The sequence below is a fragment of the Bidens hawaiensis genome, unplaced genomic scaffold, assembly GCF_021521415.1.
Source record: "Bidens hawaiensis isolate Kalapana, Puna unplaced genomic scaffold, B.hawaiensis_p1.1 tig00034032_1, whole genome shotgun sequence".
Taxonomy (NCBI): domain Eukaryota; kingdom Viridiplantae; phylum Streptophyta; class Magnoliopsida; order Asterales; family Asteraceae; genus Bidens; species Bidens hawaiensis.
Genome location: NW_027495868.1, coordinates 11946 through 37372, shown reverse-complemented (window position 1 = coordinate 37372; position 25427 = coordinate 11946). Strand labels below are relative to the sequence as shown.

Here is a 25427-nt window from a genome sequence, read left to right as displayed (position 1 = left end):
AAAAGTTCTAATATCCACTTTAACCCCATATAAGGTGCTCGTGTAGATTGACTTTTAAGCCCGGCGCCAAGTGAAAGCATCTCATAGTTCGGTTTAGATTCCTTATATTGGAATCACACCACTCTCCAATAGAAACCGGGTCATTGAGGCAGGATCGAGTCTAAAAATCTCCAATTCAGTGAATCGAAAGCCTTGTCAAAGTCAACTTTCAGAACCATCATCTTTTAGTTAGCTTTTTTACACCATGAAACATGCTCGTTTCTCCGTTATATTCTTCCCCGATATGTACACGGATTGTTCCTCCCCTGTTACGGGCTCAATTACCCTCTTCATGCAATTTGATAACCCCTTGGATATAATCTTTGGAATACACCCAGTTAAGTTTATCGGTCTATGTTCTTCAATTTTTTGTGGGTCACCGACTTTTGGTAACTTGAATTGCATCCCTTGCCATGAGAGTGATAATATTTTAGAATTTCCACCACGTCTCTTTCAAATCTTCCCAATCGTCTTATGTTTTTAAACGTGAAGCCATCCGGGTCACGGAGATTTTTCCCCGTCACACAAACTGCACTTTTAATTTCCTCCTTAGTGAACGTTTTGACAATATCTTCCGCATCTATTGGTGAAAACCTTGCAAGCCAAGTGTTAAAGAAAAACCCAATGGGTTCAGCAAACTTCTTTTCAAGAAAATCTTTTATTCCTACTTTCAATAAATCCGAATCCGTAACCCAATCTTATCACACCATAACCCATTTAAATTGTTTGTTTTTTATGACAAATGATTATGCCGTGAAAGAAAACAACTATCTCTGCTAATTTGACCTTACAGCCCAACCTCTCTTGTTCTTCTTCCTCGTCCAGATCATTGATTCACTCAGTGAGTGAGTTTGAGCTCTAGACCCCTTTCCATGTTGTCAACATCCCTCCTCCACTTCTTTAAAGCAATCTTTGAAGCTCCTAATTTATCCGCAAAAAATGTTTCAGGTGGTCCAACTGCAGCACACCCCTCAATTGACTCCTTAACCACCTCGATATCTTCCAGCCAATAATTAAAAAACTACAATGGCTTAGGACCAGATTTTACCTCCACACATGAAAGAATCACCGGCTTATGATCAGAATTTTTTAAGGCAACGCCATAAAGTTGCATTTGGCCACATTCACAAATTCGTGCCCAACCTACATCCGGTCAATCTTGCTACATTTGCCACCCACTTCCGACAAATAGGTGAAGATGCCTGCCACCCATCTTAAACTCGGTAAGATCTCCGTTTACGATAAAATTATTTAAGTCGAGCACTTGCAACATAAAAATCCAAATTCTTGCGCTCTCCCGGTTCTCTTACGCAATTAAAATCGCCAAGAAAAATCCATACCTATCCAAGTCCTTGTACAATTCTTCCCACTGATCCTTTCTCAAAGATGTCACTTGTGGCGCATAAGCATTAACCACAAAAGCCAATTTACCTTCAACTACAATGTAATACCTTTTGCAACATGTGCTAATCATATCAAGCGCCTTCATATCCTAAATCCACCCGTAGCCCCTTGAATAGCAAAACTAAACTGAGAATTCCCCAAAACTAATCAACTTGAACTTTGTGCACATATATTATAACCTCTTACGACAAACATCTATAATGAAAGTACTGGTACCTAGTTAAGCCATAAACAGCAAGTTCCAAAAACATAGGAAACAAAATAAAACTAATTACACTCCATTTACCTAGTTTTCTACAAAACCACAACTTCTACTCATAAAAACTCGACAAAAATATAAACCTAAACAAAACATATTGAGATCAATCTACATCATTTAACCCCTCGTTTTGTTTTCCAAATTTTCTTAATGCCAGTGAATAAATAGTTTTCCTCTTCATTGATGATCCTGCAGCCACCAATTTGACAGCCTGAAAACGCAAGTCTCACAATTTAACGATAACTCAAGATTCAGTTAATCGTTTAAAATAACTAACCGAAAGACTTTACCTCAGAAAGGCTATGCCCGTTGGAAATTAACGCTTCCAATTCATTCTCAAGTTGAGCCTCAGATGGCGTTTCAACATCACAAATTGGTTTGCCTTCGATCAAAAATGTGATTTCGCCCTTCGGTTGGCGTTCTAAGAATGCTAACCTGGCGTCCCCTAGAGAACCCCGCCAAAACTATTTGAATGTATACACATATTAGACATAAATGCTATGATAAGCCTGTTTTGATAGTCAGTTTACAACAGAAACTTTTTTAAACATTTGAAAGAGTGACAAGTTATGACCCATTGTCTAATTCGAGTTGATCCAAATGTACCCATATGTATAAATAACTAAAGATTATGACACAAACCAATATTAATGTAATAATCTAACTCATTGAACAAAACAGTTTTAAGAGTTTGTATACATTAAAATTTGTCTTTTGGCGACTTTGAACCTTTTAATATATTTGTAAACAAGATATGTATTATAATTATAAATATATAGGGGTGTAAACGAAAACCCGTGTTTGACGAGAGCTCGAAACTTCTTTAGTTTATTGTTTGTTTATTTATTTATATCATATACATTTTTAACTATTTTCATATATTTTATATACATTTTTAATTAGTTTATATATTTTATATACATTTTAATTATTTTATATATTTTATATACTTTTTTTAACTATGATTCTTATATATAACATAACATATATTATATGTATAATAAATATTAGTATATAAATATATACCTCATACATTAAATAAAAAATATATAAATATTTGGCTCGTTTAGTGAAGCTTGAGTTCGGTAAGTGATGCTCAGGATCAGGATCAGGCTCAGGCTCGTTTATTAAACAAGCTAATTTTAAGGCTTGAGCTTGGGCTCAAACTCATTTAAGCTCGACTTAGTTTGAGCTTTTAACGAGCCAACCTCGAGTAGCTCATGAGCCTCCGTTTACATCCCTAATCAAAACATCTTAACTTCACCAACATAGATTTGTGCATTTCTAAAATACACAGTCATAACATCACATAAACACACCTCTTCATGCATTTTGGTTATCTCTCGTGCCATCACACATCGTCTGCAATTTAAAAAACAGAATTAGAACTTTCTTAGCTGCTAAAACCCAAAGAACCGGTCACAAAACAACAACAAACATTATAACAAACTAAATTCAACCTCAATTCACCAAAAAGATCAGAACACTCTTCAAGAAACTGTGAAAGCTTATGTGGCGGAACATAGAATATTTGGGTGGATGCTTCATTTGCAGATATCATCAGTCTATCTCTTCTTGCTCTTGCATTTTTGGGAAGAAACCCAACTACATAATATATTTAATATTATTAGTAAAACATAAATGCTAAATAATTTATGCCGGCTTTTGAAGTGAAATTACCAAATGAAAACTCGTTTGTCGACAAACCCGAGGCGGAAAGAGCAGACACAAATGCACACGGTCCAGGAATTGGTATGACACAGATATTTGCCTCCACACACAACTTTGCCTACGTTAATATATCGCATATACACAAATGTTTTACGGTTCATTATACGAGTTTTGTTGTAAAATCACATCTTAATGAGCCGAACATGACCAGGTTGGGATCAGGATCGGTGTGCTTATCTTAACGAGCTGAAATATTGAGCTTTAGCTCGGCTCGTTTAACTTAACAAGCTTAAAAATTGAGCTTGGGCTTGGCTGGTAAAAGCTCAAGCCAGCTCGTGTATTCTAAAATAACTAACTTTACATTTTTACACATACTGGTATACATAAAAAGAAAAGACAATCCGTTTAGCATACACATAGTCCCTCTCTGGAAGCCACCTCTCTATTCTATTGGATAGAGGTATAGTGTGCATACATCCCACCCTCCCCAGACCCTACTTATAGCTTTGCTATTGGTGGGATTGCCACTGGATATGATTGATTGATTGATATATTATAACTTTTTGGTTATAACTTATATATTATTAAAATTCGGGTTGAGCGAACAAGTGAGATAACAGAACCCAACGATCAAGCCAACTAGCTGAGCTACCGTGGCTTGGTCTCGGCTCGTTTATCTTAACAAGCTGACATATTGTGCTCGGCCTCAGCTTGGCTAATAAAATCCTCTAACTAGGTCCTTTACTTTGAATATATATATATATATATATATATGGTTGGTAATGACACTCATCCTATAGATATATACACACACACACATATCGATATAAAAAAGAAAAAATAATATTTTTAACACACACATAATGGATTATTATCAAACTACAAAATGTATGATATATACATATTATAATATGGGTTATAAATGGGAAAAAGTAAAGCTTTTAACATACACTTAATGCTTAACTGATACACTACCAAATTTATAATTGATATACATTATAACTTGGGCTGTAATTATATATTAATTTTAGCCAGCTAAATGAGCCTAACGAGTGAAGTTACCTTGGCTCGGACTCGGCTTTTTTATAAATCGATCCGGCATGGCTCGTTTAAGCTCGCTAGTTAGGCTTGGGCTCAGCTTGTTTACAAACCAAGCAGACTCGGCTCGCTAATGTTAAAGCATTAAAAATAGTATCAGTAAGCAATATACACACCAGTTCAGAGCCCGGATCGCTAACGCCAGGTGTCCCAGCATCACTAATAAGTGCAACAATCTCACCGTCAATCAACCTCTTCAAAATCGACTGTTCTCTTTGCGCCTCATTGAACTTATGATAGCTCAGCTATAAAACTAATTTATGAAATCAAACACAACAAAATAACAGGAACACATTCTATAATATTATGAACAATTACATTTACATAAACATACAAGTGGTGTTTTAATATTGTAATGTTGAAGCAATCTGCCAGAGTGTCTCGTATCCTCTGCAAGTATCACATCAGCTGATTTCAAAACGCGCAGAGCCCTGCATTTTAGGGATAGGATTTGGGAATTGGAGATTTTTGAAATGAGAAATTGAAAAGTGTTGATACCTTAAGGTAATATCTTCTAGGTTTCCAATTGGAGTTCCGACGAGGTATAATCCGGACTTCAGTTTGGCCTAAGTGTTGATACCCCCAAATCAAATACTGCCACCAAATCAGGGTTTTAAAATAATTAACTTACCTGCTTTGAAGACGAGGGCTGGTGAGTGGAATCGATAGGGTTTGAATCGGAACAGAAGAGGACTTGGAAACGACGAGGGTTATGAAGGTTGGAAGGCGGAATAACATTGGTGAATGGTGGCTGATAGGACCACCATGAAAATGGCGTTAAACGGGAAAGTGTTGTCCTCAACATTGCTCCGGGTATCGTAAATTTTCTCATCTATCTAAACCCAACCCAGTTCATCTAAAATTTTCACATGTTTATTCTTGTTTCAATATTTTTGTCGTTTGAATTTTAAAGTTTGTTTCTTTGTATTTTGTTGATAATGTTTATATATTTAATACGATATCTTGGTTTTTAATTTATTAAAGTTCACTAAAGTCCATCAGTTAATTATTTTTCTAGGAAAATATATTTAAAAATTTTTAACTATTGCTTAGTAACCCATACAATGGGATGATTTATATAGACCATATGACAATAAAGTTAATTATGAATCGACACATAATTATCTAAGTTCTCGTATGAAAATCATAATTATGAACAATTGTGTGTCATAACTTAGAACCGAGGATGTTTTGGACAATGGTGCAAATATAGTATGATAACGACATGGTGGATACGCTGTTGGTACATCCTATATATAAATGTCCTTATCATATTTTTGTTTGTAAAGGTTTTCCAGACACACAAAGTTTTATGCTGTGTGAAATAAAAAAAAGAAGAAGAAAGAAAACCCCTTAAAAGTTTCTTTTAATGACTTTTGTTGTAGTTTTTCTTAATTTCAGGACGAAATTTTCAAAAGTAGGGTATAACATTCGTTGTTTTTCAAACCCGAAAACCCGACCTATTTCGAATTTTCGGTTTTGTTTTATAAATGCATTCGTTAAACCAACCCGGTTCATCATTTCAATGTATTCTGGTTCGTCGATCATCATTTATATAATATTTCTGATTATTTAGGTTTATCGTTCATTCATTTTCTATTCGTTTTATTCAATTAACGAAACTCCAGGATTTAAAGGGTTTACTAAAGTTAAACAATTTACAAAATGAGGGTATATTATGAAAAATATCAAAGTTTATAAACTTTTATTTCTTTTCTAACATATTTGAAAGTTCAAGGTTTAACATGTAAGTTTATTTTAATTTGTTTTAAAAATATCTTGAACTTGAGGGGCTGAAAGTGTAAGTCCCGAGAAAGGATCTTTTAATGTGATATCGAATAACTCAATGATTAGACGGAAACTAATCACCAAGTCGATTCTATGAAACCAACACAAACACAAACAAACGCCAGGAATGAGCTTCAAAACACACGTATATTGATACGTCGGGTGCTTAAGCCTTAACAAACTTACATGGGTGAAAGATAAACTTAAACGAACCACCCTACAATAGTAAACACATATCCTATATAACTACCAACTAGGCCCAAGACAAACTAAAGCCCACCGAGATTAAATGATCTCGGTTTACATATGAAAGCCCAACTCAACAAAGCATAAACCACAAAATACGACCCAACATTCTCTCCCCTTGGTTTATTGCTTGATTCCAGCCACCTTCAAAATATCAACCGTAGACTTTTAACATGCATATATTCCTTCATTCCTTCCTTCCGCCGTATATACTGTGGCTTCAAAAAAGACATTTGGAAGTTGAGTGTCTTATTTAGTGCCTTTATTACGGTAATATTAGCGCTAGCTAGCAATCCAGCACAGGTCATGCTAATTGCCAATAGGAGAAGATATTCATGACATTGATTAATGAAAACAATAAAAGATCTTAGGTTCGATCGACTCAGAAACGTCGAATACGATCTACTTTCGATTGAGCAGATGAATTCCCGGTCAAAGATTTATTGAGAGTTCCTTAAGATGTCAGTTGACCAAGGAATTCTCTGGTTGACCAAGAGATTTCGGTCAATCTCCATCAAGAATACATGGACATGACCCATCATCTTCTCCAATATACCAATCACCATTGATGACCAAATCTTCATCTTCATTCAAAAACTCAGAAAAAACAATCAGTAACTTCAAGAAGAAACCGCAAATATAGTCTAAAATCGTGAACCGATCGAGTCACTGTTACCTCAGAATTATCATACCCAAGAATCAAAGATAAAAGTTAGATTTTCTTACCTTTCTCAAGGTTTTTGCATAATACTTTAGATGGAGACATGAAAGGATGTGCACGGGATGATTAGATAGTTATTGAATTCGGAAGATCTTGGAAGATTTAGGAAGATGAAGGTTCTTGAGTGTTTGAGTTTCAAGAATGACTAATGATGTGTAATGAGTGCCTTTTAAACTTCCAAGACACATCAATATGTACCGAGAACACATACGGACCGAGATCATATATAGACTGAGAACAGTTATCTTGAGCCGAGAACTCACATTAGTGGAATCCGTTGGGCCAATTTGACCAGGCCGAGGTCGTAAGTAAAACCCATTGGGCTAAACAGACTGGCCTACTAATCAAAACCAGCAGTTGTCAAAGTTTCATGATAAAAAACAATCCCGATTCATGGTAAAATGATTTCTTAAATACATTTATTTCGACACGAGTACACATGAGGTAAAAATAAAAGTTAAAAATTAGAATAAAAACTAAATTAAAAGAAAATAAATTTACCTATCTAGCCTTCAGAAGATTAATCATATATTGGGATCAAATTTCAGCTGTTAAAGACAAGCAACCCTTTTTAAGAAAAGATCCGATCATGAAATCATATTGATTAAGATACTTTCACAATGATCCATTTTCAGCGTTATTGTGACATAGTGAAAAGGTTGATGGCAGTTAATTATCATGATTTTCATTGCGCCAGTGATACGATTAGATTCAGTTAGGCATAAATCTTATATGGACATCACTTATGGACCTATGCTGCCCCTTATCTCTTCTCAAAGCCTATTTGGCTTTCCCCAGATCACCTCATTTGACTCCAACCCCTAGTGCTTGATCAAAGAATTTTCTCTATACAAAATAAAATTTTGAGCTTTAAGGTTGAACGTTGGATTTACATGCCGTCCGGACTTACAAGCTTTACATTCAAGGTGTTTAGGACTTACTTGTATGCCCCACCCCTGTAGTTCCCTGGTGCCCTTTTAAGCCTTTATGAAATATTTAAATGATACAGTTTTTTTTTAATTAGAACACACACACACACACACTCTTTTTGTATTTTTCCTTTTTCTCCCCTTAAATTTGTACAGAAATTATAACAAGTAAAATTTATGTACAAAATTTAAACCTCAAAAAAATACTCAGTCTTCAAAACGTAACATCTTAAGAAACCCTACAAGCACATTGAATCTGGCTGTTCCGACCGGTTTCGTAAATAGGTCCGCCACATTATTATCAGTGTAGACCTATTCATGATGAATTAACTTCCGGTCGTAACAGTCACAAATAAAATGAATTTTGATATCGACGTGCTTGGTTTTAGAGTGCTGAACCGGGTTTTTAACAATGGCAATTGCAGCATCATTATCACAGAAAATAAGAGTATCAAGAAATTCCAAACTGTAGTCCAGCAGTTGATATTGCATCCATATGACCTGAGTACAACAGGCAGAAGCAGCAACATATTCAGCCTCAGCAGTGCTTGTGGACACCGTTTGTTGTTTCTTGCATTGCCACGAGATGAGCCAATCCCCTAAAAATTGACATCCAGCAGACGTCAATTTCCTGTCAATATCATCACCTCCATAATTGCTATCAGCAAAAGCATATAGATCAAATTATGAATTCTTGGGATACCAAAGACCGAGCTTTGGTTGCCCTTTCAGATATCTAAAGATACGTTTAGTAGCAATTAAATTAGAGGGTTTAGGATTAGCCTGGAAACAAGCACATTGACAGACTGCGAACATGATGTCAGGGCGACTGGCGGTAAGATACATTAAGGACCCGATCATCGACCGATAGTACATTTGATCTACGAGTTTCCCTTCAAGATCTGATGAAAGAAGAGGTCTTTCAGCCATAGGAGTCGCCGCACTCTTGGAATCTTGAAACTCAAATTTTGCCAACATATCCTCGACGTATTTCCCTTGATGTACTAGAATGCCTATCGAGCTTTAACGAACTTGCAAACCTAGAAATGTAGTCATCTCCCCCAACGAGCTGATCTCAAACCATTTCTTCATCATTTCCTCAAACTCAGAATAGAGAGCAGTGCAGGTAAAACCGAAGATGATGTCATCCACATAAATCTGAACCAAGATCAGATCCTTTCCAACAATCTTTATGAACAGTGTCTGATCAATGGTTCCACGTTTTTACCTGTGCTCCAAAAGATGAGCTGTCAACGTTGCATACCATGCTCGAGGAGCCTGATGAAGGCCGTAGAGAGCCTTTTCCAACTTATAGACCTACGACGGATGCTTAGAATCCACAAAACCCGGTGGCTGATCCACATAAATTTCCTCCTTTACTTCACCATATAAGAACGCTGTCTTGACATCCATCTGATAGACTGTGAATCCCATGTACGATGCATATGCCAAGAAGATCCGGATGGCCTCAAGACGAGCCACTGGAGTGTACACCTCAGTATAGTCCAAACCCTCAACCTGACAAAAACCACAAACCACAAGCCTTGCCTTGTTTCTAACAATGACCCCAGTATCATCCTGCTTGTTGTGAAAAACCCATCTTGTATCCAGCGACTTCTTCCCAGCGGGTAGCTCAACCAACCTCCAAACCTTGAGTTTTGCAAACTGATTGAGTTCCTCATGCATGGCGTCAACCCAGCTTGGTTCTTGCAGAGCCATGTCAACCGTCTTGGGCTCGATTTGTGAAATGAAGCAAGAATACAAGCAGTTGTTAATTGTTCCAGTGTGACTTCTGGTTGAGACGCCAGCCTTAAGGGGACTAATAATACTGCCAATGGGGTGATCCCGTTGAATTCTTGATGGAATAGAGTAATCAGGAGCAGAACAGTTTGCTGGTAAATTGGTTGGATCTTCGAGGGCTTCAATGAGAGGGTTCCTCCATCCCGATGCTGCTGTACTGTGTGCGCATAAGGTACTGGCAACATACTCGTTTGGAATGGCATCAGGAAATAGAGTGCTACCGAATATTTGACGAATGACACTCTCCCCCTCAACTGGTGAAATCTCTGCTGTAAAGGGCTCTTGTGGGGACACAGTCTCGGTAACAGTCTTTTCCAGATTCTTTGATGACGGCTGAGTGGTGTCTAAAGACTCAGATAGGCCCACACTCAGCATAAGAGACTCTTAAGTGTCAACAGGAACATCTTCATCATCATCAACAACAGTAGAAATTCCTCTCCTTGAGTTATCTGAATCGACTACTGGAAACACATTGAATGGCTTGAATAGTTTGTCGTAGTCAAATAACCAGTTAGGCCCCACACGAGCATCTGTCTCATTTTCTTCCAGCCAGTGCACATCAAATGATTCGATGATCTATTTCGATGCCTTGTTGTAGACTCTGTAGGCAGTTCGACCAGCATATCCAACAAAGTAACAATCATCTGCCTTGGCTTCAAACTTTGGAGTCAACTCACGATTTAATAAGGTGCACGGACAACCGAAGGCTCGAAAATGTGCGAATGTGGGCTTGTGACCATAAACAATTTCATAGGGGGTCTTCATCTAAGATTTGTTGATCAACACCCGATTTTAAACGTAACAAGCAGTGTTGACCGCCTATAACATCCGTATTTTCATAATATTAAATAACAGAATGATTTGTTATTAACCGTGTGTCGTTTATTTAATTGTGTGTTAGTATTTGGATGATATTGGATTTTTGAAATTGAGAGTGGGTGGTGGGGCCCATAGCCTCCTATAAATATCCACCACTTCCCCACACTTTCTTTTTCTTCCAGAAACATAACAAACACATACACATACTCTCTCAAGACCCGAATCCGAATCCGGGCTAAAGTAAGGAAGATCTTGGTGTTTAAGTGTCTTCAAACAACAAGAATCATGTCCAGATCCTCGAGTTATTTCAGATTTGAACCGAACCCGAGAACAAAAGGTAAGCTTCGACCAAAGAGTTAAGTTTATGGTCGGTTCCGACATGCAAACTGATATCTTAGTAGATCGGGTTGTAAGATGTAAGAAAAACATGAACTTGATAAGTTATAACCCCACGAGAATGTTATATGGTAAAAATGTGATGTTTGGGCCTTATATAACACAAGTATACAAAGTTGGTACAACCCAAAATCCTTAAAAAGGGTAAAATCGGGTCCTAAGGAAGAGTCACGAAGTAAAATGGCCATTAAATGGTAAAAACGAAGAAAAAGAAGAATTTCGCATTGCATAAGCCATGCGAAGAGAAAAAGGCTATTTCACATCGCATGACCATACGAAGCGAAAAAGGTAATTTCGCATCGCACAGTCATGCGAAGCGAAACAGTTTCATGCGAAGCGAAAAGGTTTCATGCGAAGCGAAAGGGTTTCATGCGAAGCGAAACAGTTTCATGCGAAGCGAAAAAGCATGTGAAGCGAAATTCTCTCATGCGAAATTTTAAAATGTTGTAAAACGTGACCTGATTCATTTTTCTGATACGTTTTTAATAAAGGACCTATTTATGAAAATAAAATTTTTCCGAGCTGACCTGGCAGCTCAACCCCAGCCAGGGGCTCTGCTCCTTGGACCCTGCTAGGGCTGCCGCCCCTAGACCCCGCTACCAGGGGCGTTGCCCCCGGACCCCCGTTAGTTAAGGGTTTCATTAACTTAGATGTAAGAAGTAGTAGTATTGATTAATTGACGCGCGTAATGTATTGTACAGTTAGCCGTGCGCAGCTAAGAAAGGGCGTTACCATTAACGGTGAGAGAAATCGTCTCCAGGTGAGTTCTAGCCCCATTTCTCTTTGAGATGGTTTTGGGGCTGTGTGCATACTTGTAAGAATAGTAACCTATATACTTATGTGCTTAATGTGAATGATTAATGCAAGAATGAAAGAAATATATATATCTATGTGATTAACACAAATGATTAATGTAAGAATGAAAGAAAGAGGTTAGAACTTGTATATGTTAGTTGTTTAACTTAACCTATTTGTAAGAATCTAGAAGGAATGTGATGTAAGAGTCAGGGTGGCAGGCCCTTCTAATATCTGGGAAAGAATAGTAAGAGTCAGGGTGGCAGGCCCTTCTAATACCTGGGCAAGAATAGTAAGAGTCAGGGTGGCAGACCCTTCTAATACATGGGCAAGAATAGAGTGGCCGACTCTACGATATCGGTGCAAGAAGTCGGTTGGCAGACCCTTTGAATATCTATGCAAGAAGTCGGGTGGCAGACCCTTAGAATATCTGTGCAAGAAGTCGGGTGACAGACCCTTATAATATTTGTGCAAGAATGTATGTATAATTGTATGTTGTAAGAATGTTAAGAATAATCATGTAAACTGTTAAACTAGAACTCACTCAGCGTAGCTGACTTTTAGTATGCACGCAGGTAAATAGATTGAAGGAGCTGGCTTGAGGATGGCACGTGGCAGGGACTGGAAGACTAGCATCTCGAGATAGAAATTATTTTAACTTATATGTTATGCAATAAGACAAGTTAACTTTGTTAGACAAGATTTGATGTTTTGTGATGTAATGCATGAAGTTATAAATATTTCGCGAAAAGTTTTAATTCACTCTAATTTTAGAACTGTGTTTATGAGTAAATCCAACGCCAAAGTAGGGTTCCGGGGAGTGGCCTTACATCGGCTCAGCCCAGAAGAATAACGGTAACTTTGAATCACATAACATCGTTCTTGCAGCTTCGATTAAAGTACGGTTTCGTCTTTCAGCAACACCATTTTGCTGCAGAGTACGAGCTGAGCTGCATTGACGAAGAATTCCCTTTTTGGCACAAAAATGATTTAGTGTAGAGTTCTTGAACTCCGTGCTGTTGTCACAACGAATTCCCTTGAGCTTCAAGTTCAATTGATTTTCCATAAGTACCACAAACTTCTTGTTCAATTCTGCAGTCTCACCTTTATTCGACAAAAAGAACATCCAAGTGAAACGAGAGTAGTCGTCGGTGATGACCAGACAATGATTACTACAAGATAGACTCAAGACATGAACTGGACCAAACAAGTCCATGTGAAGCAACTGAAAGACGCTAGAAATTGTATTAATCAGCTTCGGTTTGTGTGCTTTTCGATGATGCATGCCTAACGCACAAGCCACACACTTCTTGATAGTCACAAAATATTTAACTGACAAGCCACGTATAGTACTGTTTTTGCAACACAGTTCATGGTTTTGATATTGGCATGACCAAGACGATGATGCCAAAGCATGACATTATGTTCCGACACTTTAGACACCAAACATGTAATTTCGTCAGGTTCGTTCTTGTTCATGTCGATCAGGTAGGCATTATGTTTTCTCTGAGATCTGACCAGAACCCACTCCTCTGGTATGATGATACCATGTTTCAGAATCAAACATTCCTTGTTGGGAAAGTGAGTAGAAAAACCCTTATCACAAATCTGTGACACGCTAAGTAGACCGTGCTTCAATTCCGGAACATAGTTAACATATTCAAACTTTAAAACCACATTACTCACGGTACCCTTTTGAGTAATCTTACCTTCCTCTCCTTCCACAAAGGAAGCATATCAACCGCTAAAGATTTGAATATCACTCAGCTAGGAAATGTCCCCCGTCATGTGCCTGGAACAGCCACTATCAACAAACCAAGGTCTTATAATATTCCTCCATAGCTGTTCCTGCACGATGTGCAAGATCAATTAGTTTTGGGTACCCAGTCCATTGTAGTTCTGGGTAAGCCTGACTTGGTCAACCGTGTTACGGGTTTCCATGACATATCATCATGATTATCAAAAATCGATCAGAAGACGTTAAGGACTTTGTTACAGAGACTTGGGCAACCCTTTGTATTTTGGTTTGAAAGCTTTGTGATTTACACAAGTGGTTGATTTAGTCTCCGGTTTGCGGATAGAAAACTCGGTCGGCTTTAACCTTATAAACATTATCGATTATGAGGCCCACTTCAGTCTAGAAACCGAAATCGAATTTTCATTCCGCCTTTGAGGCACAATAGGCTTGGTCTGATGAGAACTTGACCTGTCAGCCTTGTCTCTTCTCCAATTGCCGTAAGAGAGCCTTGCTTCATAATGCCTTGTTTTATTAGAATGAAAGTTTTTGTAGGCATTCTAAGGCATGGTCCTCTGATGGCGTCTATAATAAGGAATATACGGGAGACGAGAACAATTTCTAGCAATGTGACCGTGAATGCCACAATTGAAACAAGTTTGCCTTTTAACGTAAAAATCGTTGTGGCCGATTTCCGGTCTTGCGTTGTTGTGTAAGCTTGTTTTTCCCTCTTTGGATTTAGCATTTGAGCTACCACATTTATCATCGCAAAACCTGTTTCTCTCACAAATTTAGGTGACAAATGTTTATTACGACTTTTAAGCTCATCAGATTTATTAAGTGACAGATCACTGCCTTTTGAAGTTTTAGAAAAAGTAGCAAAACAGTTGTCTTTGCTCTCAAAAATAGAGCCCACACACACATCAGTAACATCATTATTTAAAGCAGGCAAAACAGGCAAATTAAAAGAAATAGCAGAATCAATGGGTGAGTCATCATTCTCATCGGTCCAATCCTCAACTATTACTTCATCTGCACATGAGGTAGACACATTAGAATCGTTCGCCCTGGAGGTTGATTCAGATGTATGTAAGACCCGAATCCCGGGAATCCTACAGTTGGTAATCACATCCACAATTTCACAAAAATTTAAAAAAAACAAACGATTCATTTTTATTTAGAACAAGTTTAGAGTAAATAACAGCGAAAAAAGTGTAAGTATTTAAAAATCCCAAATACGGGTACAAGTGTCCAAAAATCAAATATAAATAAAATATCTGTTTTATTTGAAATCCTCGACCAGAAATGCCTTCAACCTTCCGAGTAGTCTCCAGCACGTCCAAGCGATAGCATCCACTTCTTAACCTGAAAGTCAATCTAACTTACACACAAAGTCAGCTTGAGCTGGGTGAGTTCAAGTTTTCATAAACAATAATTCATACTTGTTTTCAAAGTTGTAGTTATAAACAACAGAGAGTATAAAATAAAATAAATAATATAATTCACCAAGTAATACATTCATCATCGAACACACGTACACGGGCCTCTCCACCACGAGTCAAGACTCGAGTTTGACCCTGACGCGGTAAGACCTAAGCATGTGACACGAGCCTCTCCACCACGGGTCAAACCCGAGTAATATATTTGACTCGGTCACAGCTTACACATCCAAGCATGAGATACGGGCCTCTCCACCACGGGTACAACCCGAGTAATATATTTGACCAAGTCTCGGCTCACACATCCAAGCACGTGATACGGGCCTCTCCACCACAGGTACAACCCGAGTAATATATTTGACCCGATCTCGGCTCACACATCCAAGCACGTATACGGGCCTCTCCACCACGGGTACAACCCGAGTAATATATTTGACCCGATCACGGCTCAACATATAACAGGCCTCTTCACCACGGGATTTAAAACCCGAGTAATATATTTGACCCGCCAAAATGATGATCACGTCACACGGGCCTCTCCACCACGGGTACAACCCAAGTAATATATTTGACCCGGCCGTGAATCACCATGCACACACACATCAATAAGCCTACTCACATCATTCTTAGTCACGAGGAACTAAATATCATCACACAACCGTAGGCTATAAGGTAACACATACCCATACATACATACATACCTCCATACATACATACATACATACATATATATCTATATATATATCATCCCATACGAAAACTAAGTAAATAGGTCTACTCATATTCAATTACTACCAAGTCTACTAACATCCTTGAGTTTAGACCATTAATAATGTACGTAACCTTAAAGGATACAAGACCATAAACGAGTCTAAAATATCCTAAAGCATATAAAATAATTCAAATGTAACTTTCAAAATGCCCAATCACGAATGAGACCATGTAGCACCATTCAAATAGTTGTAACGGGTAAAATCGTATAAAATTGGATTTCAGTGTGTATGCTAGCCTAAAACTTAAAAGAGTTAAAAAGGGGGTATCATGAACTCACCTGAAATCAATCGAACACCTGCAACGAGCTAGGAAATCCCTAAGTGCACAATCACAAGCAAGGGCCTGTAAATTATATACAACACGTTACTAAACTAGACCGCAAGAACACACTTGCCTAATGGGCCGCTCAAGCCCAACACTTTGGCCCAAGGCACAACACTTGGCCCAAGGCCCAACAACTTGGCCCAAGGCCCAATACTTTACCTCAGCCCCTAAAACCCTTCAACTAACCAAATCCACCCTACGATTATGGCCGGGGCTAACCATGATGCACAACTCACCCGCCGGTAATTAAATCGAGTCGAATACGCGCGTAATAAATCTTAAAACCAATTGTCAAACGAATCAGCTCCAAATGGACTAAATTCCCATCTTAACCTTTTCTTACATCATAATTATGTCACCCGAGTTGATAGGGTTGACGGTTCCCTTTTACAACATTCAATTTAACATTTAAACGAAAATTGACCAATCACCAACCAAAACAGCCCCGAGTATCAAAAATATAATTTTCCCACAGCCCTTAGACTCTCCTAGGGCCATGCAAACTGATTCGGTTGGTCATCCAACCAATTAACGCATCAAACTCAACAATTTACAATTCTACACCCGATAAACCCTAGTTTTCGAACTAAAATCGATTGAACGACCTAACCACCTCCATTGGCCATGAAATTTTAGTATGTTGTAAGTGACATACCTAGGAAGTTGACGGAGCACGAAATTCAATTATAATAGCCACGAAAGATGCAAGAAAGGGCAGCCACCGGTTAAGCCTAAAACGAACTTATCGATCAATAACGAATATAACATGCATATTTTAGCATGCAAAGATGTATTTTATTACATATGAAAACCATGGAATTAAATTATTAAATTTTTACCAGGGTTGCATAAATATCTTAAGTTTATAAAAATATTTTTATTATATTTTTCTAGTGGACACAAAAATCATAAAAATTCCTCCAACACAGAAAGGTATGTGCAGCTATTTCAGCGCGCAAAAAAATGGTTTTATTTTTATAAAATTCATTACCGAACCAAATTAAACGATTCCAATTGGGTTTGGTTGATAATTCAAAATACTAACTTCCAGAAGTGGAACCAACCAATTTGGACCTGTAGACAAAAGGTTATGATGTTGGGAAGACAGACCAGAATCCATCATCCCGCATCAGCTTTGACACTCGATTTTATAAATTCATAAAAACCATTCAAATCTAGTCCAAAAATTACGTATTATACCTTCTGGAAACTAGACTCAAAGTAGAACATCATGGAATCAAGAATCGATCAAAAACAGTGGATTAACATCGCGTTACAGACCCTACAATAAACGTATACGAATCTGTCAGCAAGCTGTTATCATCAAAACTCAATCTTAACGACCAATAAACGCGTTAATATGATCAATTAAGGTGTAAAAGACATGGGGAATCATAAAACCGACCTTGAATTGAAGTTTTCACGGCCGAAACTTGGTTGTGCAGAAGAAAAATGAGCAGGGGGGGGGGGTTCTTGAGGCCGATCGGCTGCTGGGAATAGAGTTAGGGTTAGGGTTTTTCTTTTTTTAATATTATGATATAAAATAAATTACACTCTAGTCCCTCCAGTATGAAGTGTGTAGCAACTTGGGTGGAAAGTCAATTAATTCAACTTACGGGTATGACAAGGAGGTCCCCGAAGTAAGCCGTTTCAAACCCGATAAATATACAAACTCTACAACGTGCATGCTGATAAACGAAAATATCGGGTGCTACATACTAATATAATACTTTAAGTCGTAAGAGGGGATGTATTGGGAAAAAGGATGGACAAATGGACTTTTAAAACGTATTACAAGGCTCTAAATTAGAAAGATGAAACCCCGGCTTTTTGACCAACATTTATAAACGATCGAGCCGATTAACGAAATTTACGGGCGTTACAAGTCTGAACCAGCCATACCCTTTTTGGTTGCAGGTGACTTACCGTTTCAATTGATTAGGTTGATTTCATATCTTCTTCTTCCTTGGTGAGAGGAAGACTAGTATAATTATCGTTATATGGAGGGGGAACCATGTTATATCCAATACCCACACCCTTATTTTCTTTCCATTTCAATTGATTTTCTATCATTTACTCAACAACAACACTAGAGACATCATACTTTTTGAAATTGAATTCAGCATTTTTTAATTTATTGGTTAGTTTTGCTATTTCCAACTTCGATGCATCTAACTCAGCGGTTAGTTCAGCAATTTTCTTTCTAGCATCTAGATGGTGACAGGACTTTGTGCTAAAATCCGATTTAAGTTTAGAAAAATCTTGTTGTTTTGCCTCTATTTTGTATTTTAAATCCTTTTCAAGTTTCTTAAGTGTGGAATTTCCATACTTAACACCCTCCATTTCTCTAATTAGGTTGCTATTGTGAATTTTATACAGACCTACTTTATCAATGCATGATTGAGAACATAATATAGACCTTACCTCAGAGGATTTGGTGGAGGTGAAGACCATGAAAGCATGCTGAAGATCCCTGACCTGCTCCTCAGCTTCGTTCTCCTCTTCTTCAACATCCACCTTAGCAAAATTTGCAACTTGATCACTTATGTTCAGTGTTGCCATCTGATCCTCCCAAGAGAAGTTTTGAACAACCAAACCACGCTCACTACACTCGAACTAGCCACATTCTCTCCTCTTCCACCATTCACGGGAACCATCGCCCACTCTCTATTCACTTCCTTAGCTGGATTGGTACACTCATGAGCGAAATGACCCTACTCATGACAGTTGTAGCACCTCAAAGAACTCTTGTTGAATCCCACCTTATGGTTAGCAGATACATTCCAGTTGTTCCTACCTGTCCTTTTGGTGAACTTTTTGGCTCTAAAAACATCCATGGTGATTTGCCAAGAGATGTCCATCTCCTCCACATCATCAAGATGTATTTGATCCAGTTCAGCAGCCACAACGGGTTGTACCAGGTCTCCAGCAAGAAAGGCATTATAGTAGTTCATAAAACCTGCCATTAAAGCGAAGTTCTCTTGTGTCTCTTTAGAAATAACAGGAATCTAAATGGGAGATTGGTTGGAGGTAGCCATAGGAGTTTGTGATTTCGGTACAGGAGCCGGTTTTGGAAAGAAAAAAGGAGCAGCTGGTGTAGATTGTGGAGTGAGTTGACTCTGTGATGACTTAAACATGGAAAAGGTATGCTCAGACTGCTGCGATTGAGCTGGCTGACTCTGTGACGACTTGAATAATGAGAAACTTTCTGGTGAAACTAGAGCATTGTGGGTGGCAATTCTATAACTAGCAGTATTGTAGGTATTCGCATGATTGATTACACGCTGCTTGTCGTCCATATCACAAGCCTTGATAATCGCCATCACCTCAGAGAGTGTAAGTCTAACCAGATCCTTGGTCTTCTTAATAACTACCACATTCAGATCCCAGTTCTGTGGTAGTGAGTTCACTAGCTTGTTGTTAATCTCAGTAGAAGTGAGGCTTATATTGGCCGATCTCATATGAGTTACCAATGAGATGAACCGGTGCAACTTCTTCTCAAGAGATTCTCCTAAGACATAGTTAAACATGTTGAATTGCTATCTTAGGAAATCCTGCCTACTTCTCCTCATGTCTTGATTTCCCTCAAACACCTCAATAAGAGCCTCCCAAAGTGCTTTAGCAGAATCCAACTCTCCAAAACCCAAGGCAATTTCAGGTGAGAGTGCCATGGTCAAAGTGGCCAGAGCCTTCTCATCCTGCTCAACTTTGTCAAAATTAGCATCTGTATACGACTCAACTGGCTTCGTCTCCACTTCATCAGACCATTCTCTCTGATACGTAATAATAACCTGAGGACCTCTAACTATGCTCCTCCATAATTTCGCATCCTTTGCCTTCACATATTTCTCAAACCTGAACTTCCACTCAGCAAACCCTTCCGAAGACAGTAGACGCGGCACGCGAGTGGTGGTCCCCATGATGGAGTCGAGTTCTTGATGAAGAGTGGCATTGGAAGACGTACTAACGACAGATTGATCCATAATAGCCTTAACCGAGAGCTTGGAAGAAAGACCAAAAACAACAAATGTCTTCTGAAAACACTGGAAGTTGACCAAAAACGTCGAAGTCAATTCGAGAACTTAAAAAAAATCCTCCCAAAAACCTTGAGATCTTCCCGAAAACCCTGAAGTTTAGCCGAGAACCTTGAGATCTTCCCGAGAGCCTTGAAATTAACCCTAAAACCGAAACAGATTTATCGAGAACTAAAAACAGTTCAAGATATGGTAATCTTAGAATGTTTATCTAAATCCCTAGAATGATGGGATTGAAATTAAACACGAGATTTACCAAAATATATTCCAAACAAAACTCCTCACAGGCCGAAGAACACGAAGAACAGTTCTTCAAGATCCAGAAAAATTCAACCAAACACACACTCGTAAATCACCGGCAAAATCCTTGATATCACCAATAACCGAGCCTAGAAAAGGTCTATAGGCTCTGATACAAATTGTAAGTTCTGAGAAAGGATATTTCAATGTGATATCAAATAACTTAATGATTAGGTGGAAAGTAATCACCAAGTCGATTCTATGAAACCAACACAAACACAAACAAACGCCAGGAATGCGCTTCAAAACACACGTATATTGATACGTTGGGTGCTTCGGCCCTTAACAAACTTACACGGGTGAAAGATAAACTTGAACGAACAACCCTAAAATAGTAAACACATATCCTATATATAGACTACCAACTTGGCCCAAAACAAACTAAAGCCCACCGAGATCTAATGATCTCGGTTTACATACGAAAGCCCAACTAAGCCCAATTCTACAAAGCATAAACCACAAAATACGACCCAAAAGAAAGTCTAATATTAATTTAAATTATCAAATGTTCTAAGTATGGACTTCGAGCATAGTTCAGTCCCGAGCTAGCTTTGCATCCGAGCAAGCTGAAGATTGTTCAAATAAGTCTACAAGACAGGATTGAGGATATCAAGAAGAACATGCTTGCTCGAGGGACTCTTTCGAGCAAAGCAAGGATTGGTTAAGAAGATTGGAGCATGCTGGAGGAGAATATTTTCACTCTGAAAATATTCTAAGTATGCTCGAAGAATTGCATCGAGCATACTGCGCATATCAAGTCTTCTTGAACAAGATAGATCATACTCGACGACTTGTCTTACACTTGTATTTATTTTGTCACTCATTATGTAATGATTAGGGTATTTGATATGGTCTAAATTATACATATTACGTATAAATATTTCCTATACTTTTAGACACTTTTGAGCCAAGTTTTTTATTGAATATTATTAATATTTGGTGCATATGTGAGTTTAAAGGTTTGAAAAGACAACGAGCTAAAACAATTAAATCACTAAATAATAACATTATTGATCGGTTTATTTTATTTAGTCATATTTGGTTGGTGCTTTATAAATATAATCATTTAATATATTGAATCTAAATAAATGAACTAAACAATAATATTTGCTTCATAATTGGCAGGACATATTTGTTGATGAATGGTGGCATCGAGGCTTGAGTTAACAGCAGGAATAAAGTCAAGTATTTTGGTGTTACGGTTGATGTGGATCGGGCTCTATGTATATTTTTCATGGGCCGTTAGATATGGTATTGGGCTTTTGACCTACTGAATATTTTATGTTCACAAAGGGCTGCCATAAGTTATTATATATAAGAATATAGATTGAAAAGAGGAGGGCAGCGAGAGGCTGGGGGCGCCACCTCTTCCGTGGCAAGAAACGATCGAAGAAAAAAAATAACAAGCAAGCACCCAAGCATCTTAAACTCACGGCCAATATCAAAACGTCAAGAAAGGAAAAAGGTAATTAATAAGCGGGCAGCCAGGCAACTCAATTAATTTAAGCTCACAGACAGGTAGCTCAACTATGTTTATTTGTTTTACGATGAACTGTGACGTATATTTTACCTTTGTTTCATCAAATATTATGAGCGGCTAGTCTGTTATACTGCCTGGGTTTGGATGAATACTTTTTAGACTCGTTTTATTTTCGGTTTTGGATTGTTTTTTTGATTGGTTTTGCTTTGGTAAAAGTTTTTATTATATTTGGTTGTGATGCTTCTACGTATTTGGTATTAATTTATTGTTCCATATGCATCTTTGTGAACGTCTTTCATGTATGGATGCGTATTAGGTTGTTTACTGTGTGTTTACAACTAGTTTATGGTTTATTGTTAACATATTCCATAGGAACGGTAATTGAGAGTTTAGAGATACCTTATATTCTGCCACTTGAGAAACCGGGAGGTAATTGAGTGTCGTCTGTTTTGGTCTTCTGCGGGTTTGGGTAGTGATTGCACGGGAGTGAGTTGCCCTAGACTTCTTTAGATTCTTACATATCAGAACTATAACCGAATTTAATAAGAATACCCCTTTACGCCTAAGGGTATAGAGAGACCGGGAGGTGATTTAATCTTTGGGTACCTTAGCATAGTTAGGTAAGGTGAGATCGGGATGTGATCCAAACCATTAAACTGTTGAGCTTTACATGATATTTATTGTTCGTAGGTATTGTTGGTGAGACCAGGAGGTGATCTAGCATACTTTAGTTATTCCTTAAGTTTCATATTTTTAGAATTCGGTTACCAATCATAAATCCAAATACGAGAGTTTATGAGTTTACTAGTAGAATTCCTTGCCTAGGTAGTTGCTTTCCCCTATATAAGTTTCAGTCCTATTTGTTCGTGTCTAGTTTCTGTGTCAGTTTTAGTTTAAGTATTTTTTTAGTTTATAATTAATATTAAAAAAATCCCAAAAATTAATTAATCCAATTTATTTAAGTTATTAGTTAGAGTTTAGTTTAGGTGTCGCTAGTGTCCTTTGGGTTAGATATCCGGACTTCATTAAGCTTTACTACAGTCGATATGTACACTTGCCTGTCTAGTGGTCTAGCATTAGGAGAGTCTACATTTATAAACTTAAAACTAGAGTGTTTAAGTTAGGTTAGGTTTTTATAGACCCCGTTCAGCACATCAAGTTTTTTGACGCCATTGCCAGGGACACTTAGGCGATTGCGAAACTAGCTTTAATTGAACTTAATTGGTTAATTGGTCTCTTTGTGTCTTAAGTTGTGGTGTGTCTTGTGAGTTTGTGTCATAGATTTAGCGTGTCTAGTTGTCTTAAGGATAATTTAGTTTCTGTTTTATTTTATCAAGTCTAGTTAATATGTTTAATAGATCGAGTCAGTTTAGGAGTATTTTGTATAGAAGATGTTGGAAAGAGATGATGTTGGAAAGAGCTGTAGAAGAGAAACGTGAAAGAGCCGGAAAACTAGAGGCAATGGAAGCCAGGCTTGATAAGTTGACAGAAATAAATAGACGCCAAAAATTAGAGGAAATGGAAGCTTGGCTTGATAAGTTGATCGAAATAGATAGACTTCGAAAATTAGAAGAACTAGAAGCTAGGTTAGATGAGTTGAGTGCTAGATATCAAATTGAAAGTTTTTCTTACAAGAAGCAACAAGCCGTTTATGAAGATGATGAGGTTGTATGTGAGGATATCACTTTAGTACCGGAGTCGATAATGGACGAGCCAGTCCCACCTCCTGTTCAGCAAGAAGTTAAATCTACCAATCAGTATCCCATTGATGACTTCTGAAGTGATGATGATGAGGGCGTGATAGAAGAGATGCAATTGAAGGTGGTGGATTACATGGATATGAGTGAAGAAGCTATTGAGGAGCCACTTTAATAGATGGAAGATGACGAAGAGGAGGAGCATGCATCAACTTGGGAGGATGAGTTTGGTGGGTTTACCAGTTTATGAAGAAGATGGAGAATTTGACCCTGTTGGTGATCTTATCTACTTAGAAACACTAATCATGGGGAAGCCAGCAATGGAGATCAAGCGTGCACCAAATGAAAAAGAAGAGGATGTGGCAATAAAGGAGGATCAGAATATGATGGTAGTTGAGTCGCCACATCATATGAAGGTTAGCAGGTCTCTGGAGGAACTAGATAGTGGATCGCCACCGAAATCAGCAAAGCCATAGAAGAGGGTGCGAAAACGCTTGGATCAGCACGTTTTGAGGGTTCAAAAATGGTTCATTAAGAATTATAGGACAACACTGAAATGCAAGAGAAACCATTTTCCTCATTATATGCCACGCATTAGGTTTGGTCCAGGTAGGTTTAAGTATTGGTGGTCCAATCCGTTTGATTTTTTAAAAATGCTTTTTAGTTTCACTGTGTGTTATTTGTTTAAAAATGTTTGTCGGGTGGAACTAAACGGGTTAGACATGGGTTGGAAAAGCCTCCTGATTGAAATTTTAGGAGCGAGTTCGGCTGAAGACTCTTCTGTAAACTTAGCGCTTCCCGAGAGACAACCCGGTAGTATGTTTTTGTTTTTATTTTTATTTTTGGGGTTTCTTGCTTTCTTGTGCTGCTGGTTTCTTGGTTTGCTTTCAGGTTGTTGCTCCCAGGATGTTATTGGCTGATTGATGATACATGATTTGATTCAAGTGTGGGGATGTTGTTGCTGCTCAATTATGGATTGTTGCTTTCATTCGTGAGAGATGACTTTATTGAGCTATGCTTTTGTTTGCGCTCGAAATGGAGGGCACGGGACACGACTTGCGAGAAAATATTGTCATATTTACCAGGGAGTCTGTTCCACTTTACTTATGTTTGAATGTTGCTTTATTTTTTGTCTTTTTCTTGTCTCAATGAGGACAATGTGACATTTAAGTGTGAGGATGGGAAACTGACGTTTTTATCTCAAAAAAAAAAAAAACACAAAATAATAAAAAAATTCTAAAAATTTGAAGAAAAAACAAATTTTATTTTGAAAAGTGTCCCAAAAATTTAACGAAATTTTTGCAAATAATGGAAAATGACAGAAAAATTTGAGATTGGTTTTTAAAACTATTATAATATATGAGATTAAATAAAGATAGCGCACTAGCTTGGGATGTGTCGCTAGGCCCAACTAGCTTTGAAAAGTTTCCCTTGAATATTGTTAATATACCTAATAATCATAAACCTTGTGGGTTCTCATCTTGAGGGGGGACGGTGAAGCTGAAAATTCAATATGGCATAGAAAGTATTACCGTAGTATAACTACCTTGAGGTGGTGAGAATTAAATGCACTTAAACTAGCACATCACTCTGTTTTATGAAAAGTAAATAATGAGTGGTGGCGCTCCGTCATGTCCATTTTTATTCGAGCTTAGAAAATAGTTATATATTTTTGGGTA

At 37.8% G+C, this 25427-nt stretch overlaps 1 protein-coding gene across 1 annotated transcript; it reads right to left on the bottom strand.

The window, feature by feature from the left end:
- Nucleotides 1-1664: 1664 nt before the first annotated feature.
- On the bottom strand, nucleotides 1665-5303 carry LOC143585679 (uncharacterized). The gene is made up of 9 exons (XM_077067417.1): nucleotides 5103-5303; nucleotides 4970-5037; nucleotides 4806-4902; nucleotides 4588-4716; nucleotides 3383-3491; nucleotides 3163-3307; nucleotides 3022-3064; nucleotides 1993-2166; nucleotides 1665-1913 (listed from the first exon to the last, which is right to left on the bottom strand). The coding sequence occupies exons 1-9, from the start codon at nucleotides 5301-5303 to the stop codon at nucleotides 1806-1808; spliced, it is 1074 nt and encodes a 357-aa protein (XP_076923532.1). The 3' UTR covers nucleotides 1665-1805.
- Nucleotides 5304-25427: the final 20124 nt, after the last annotated feature.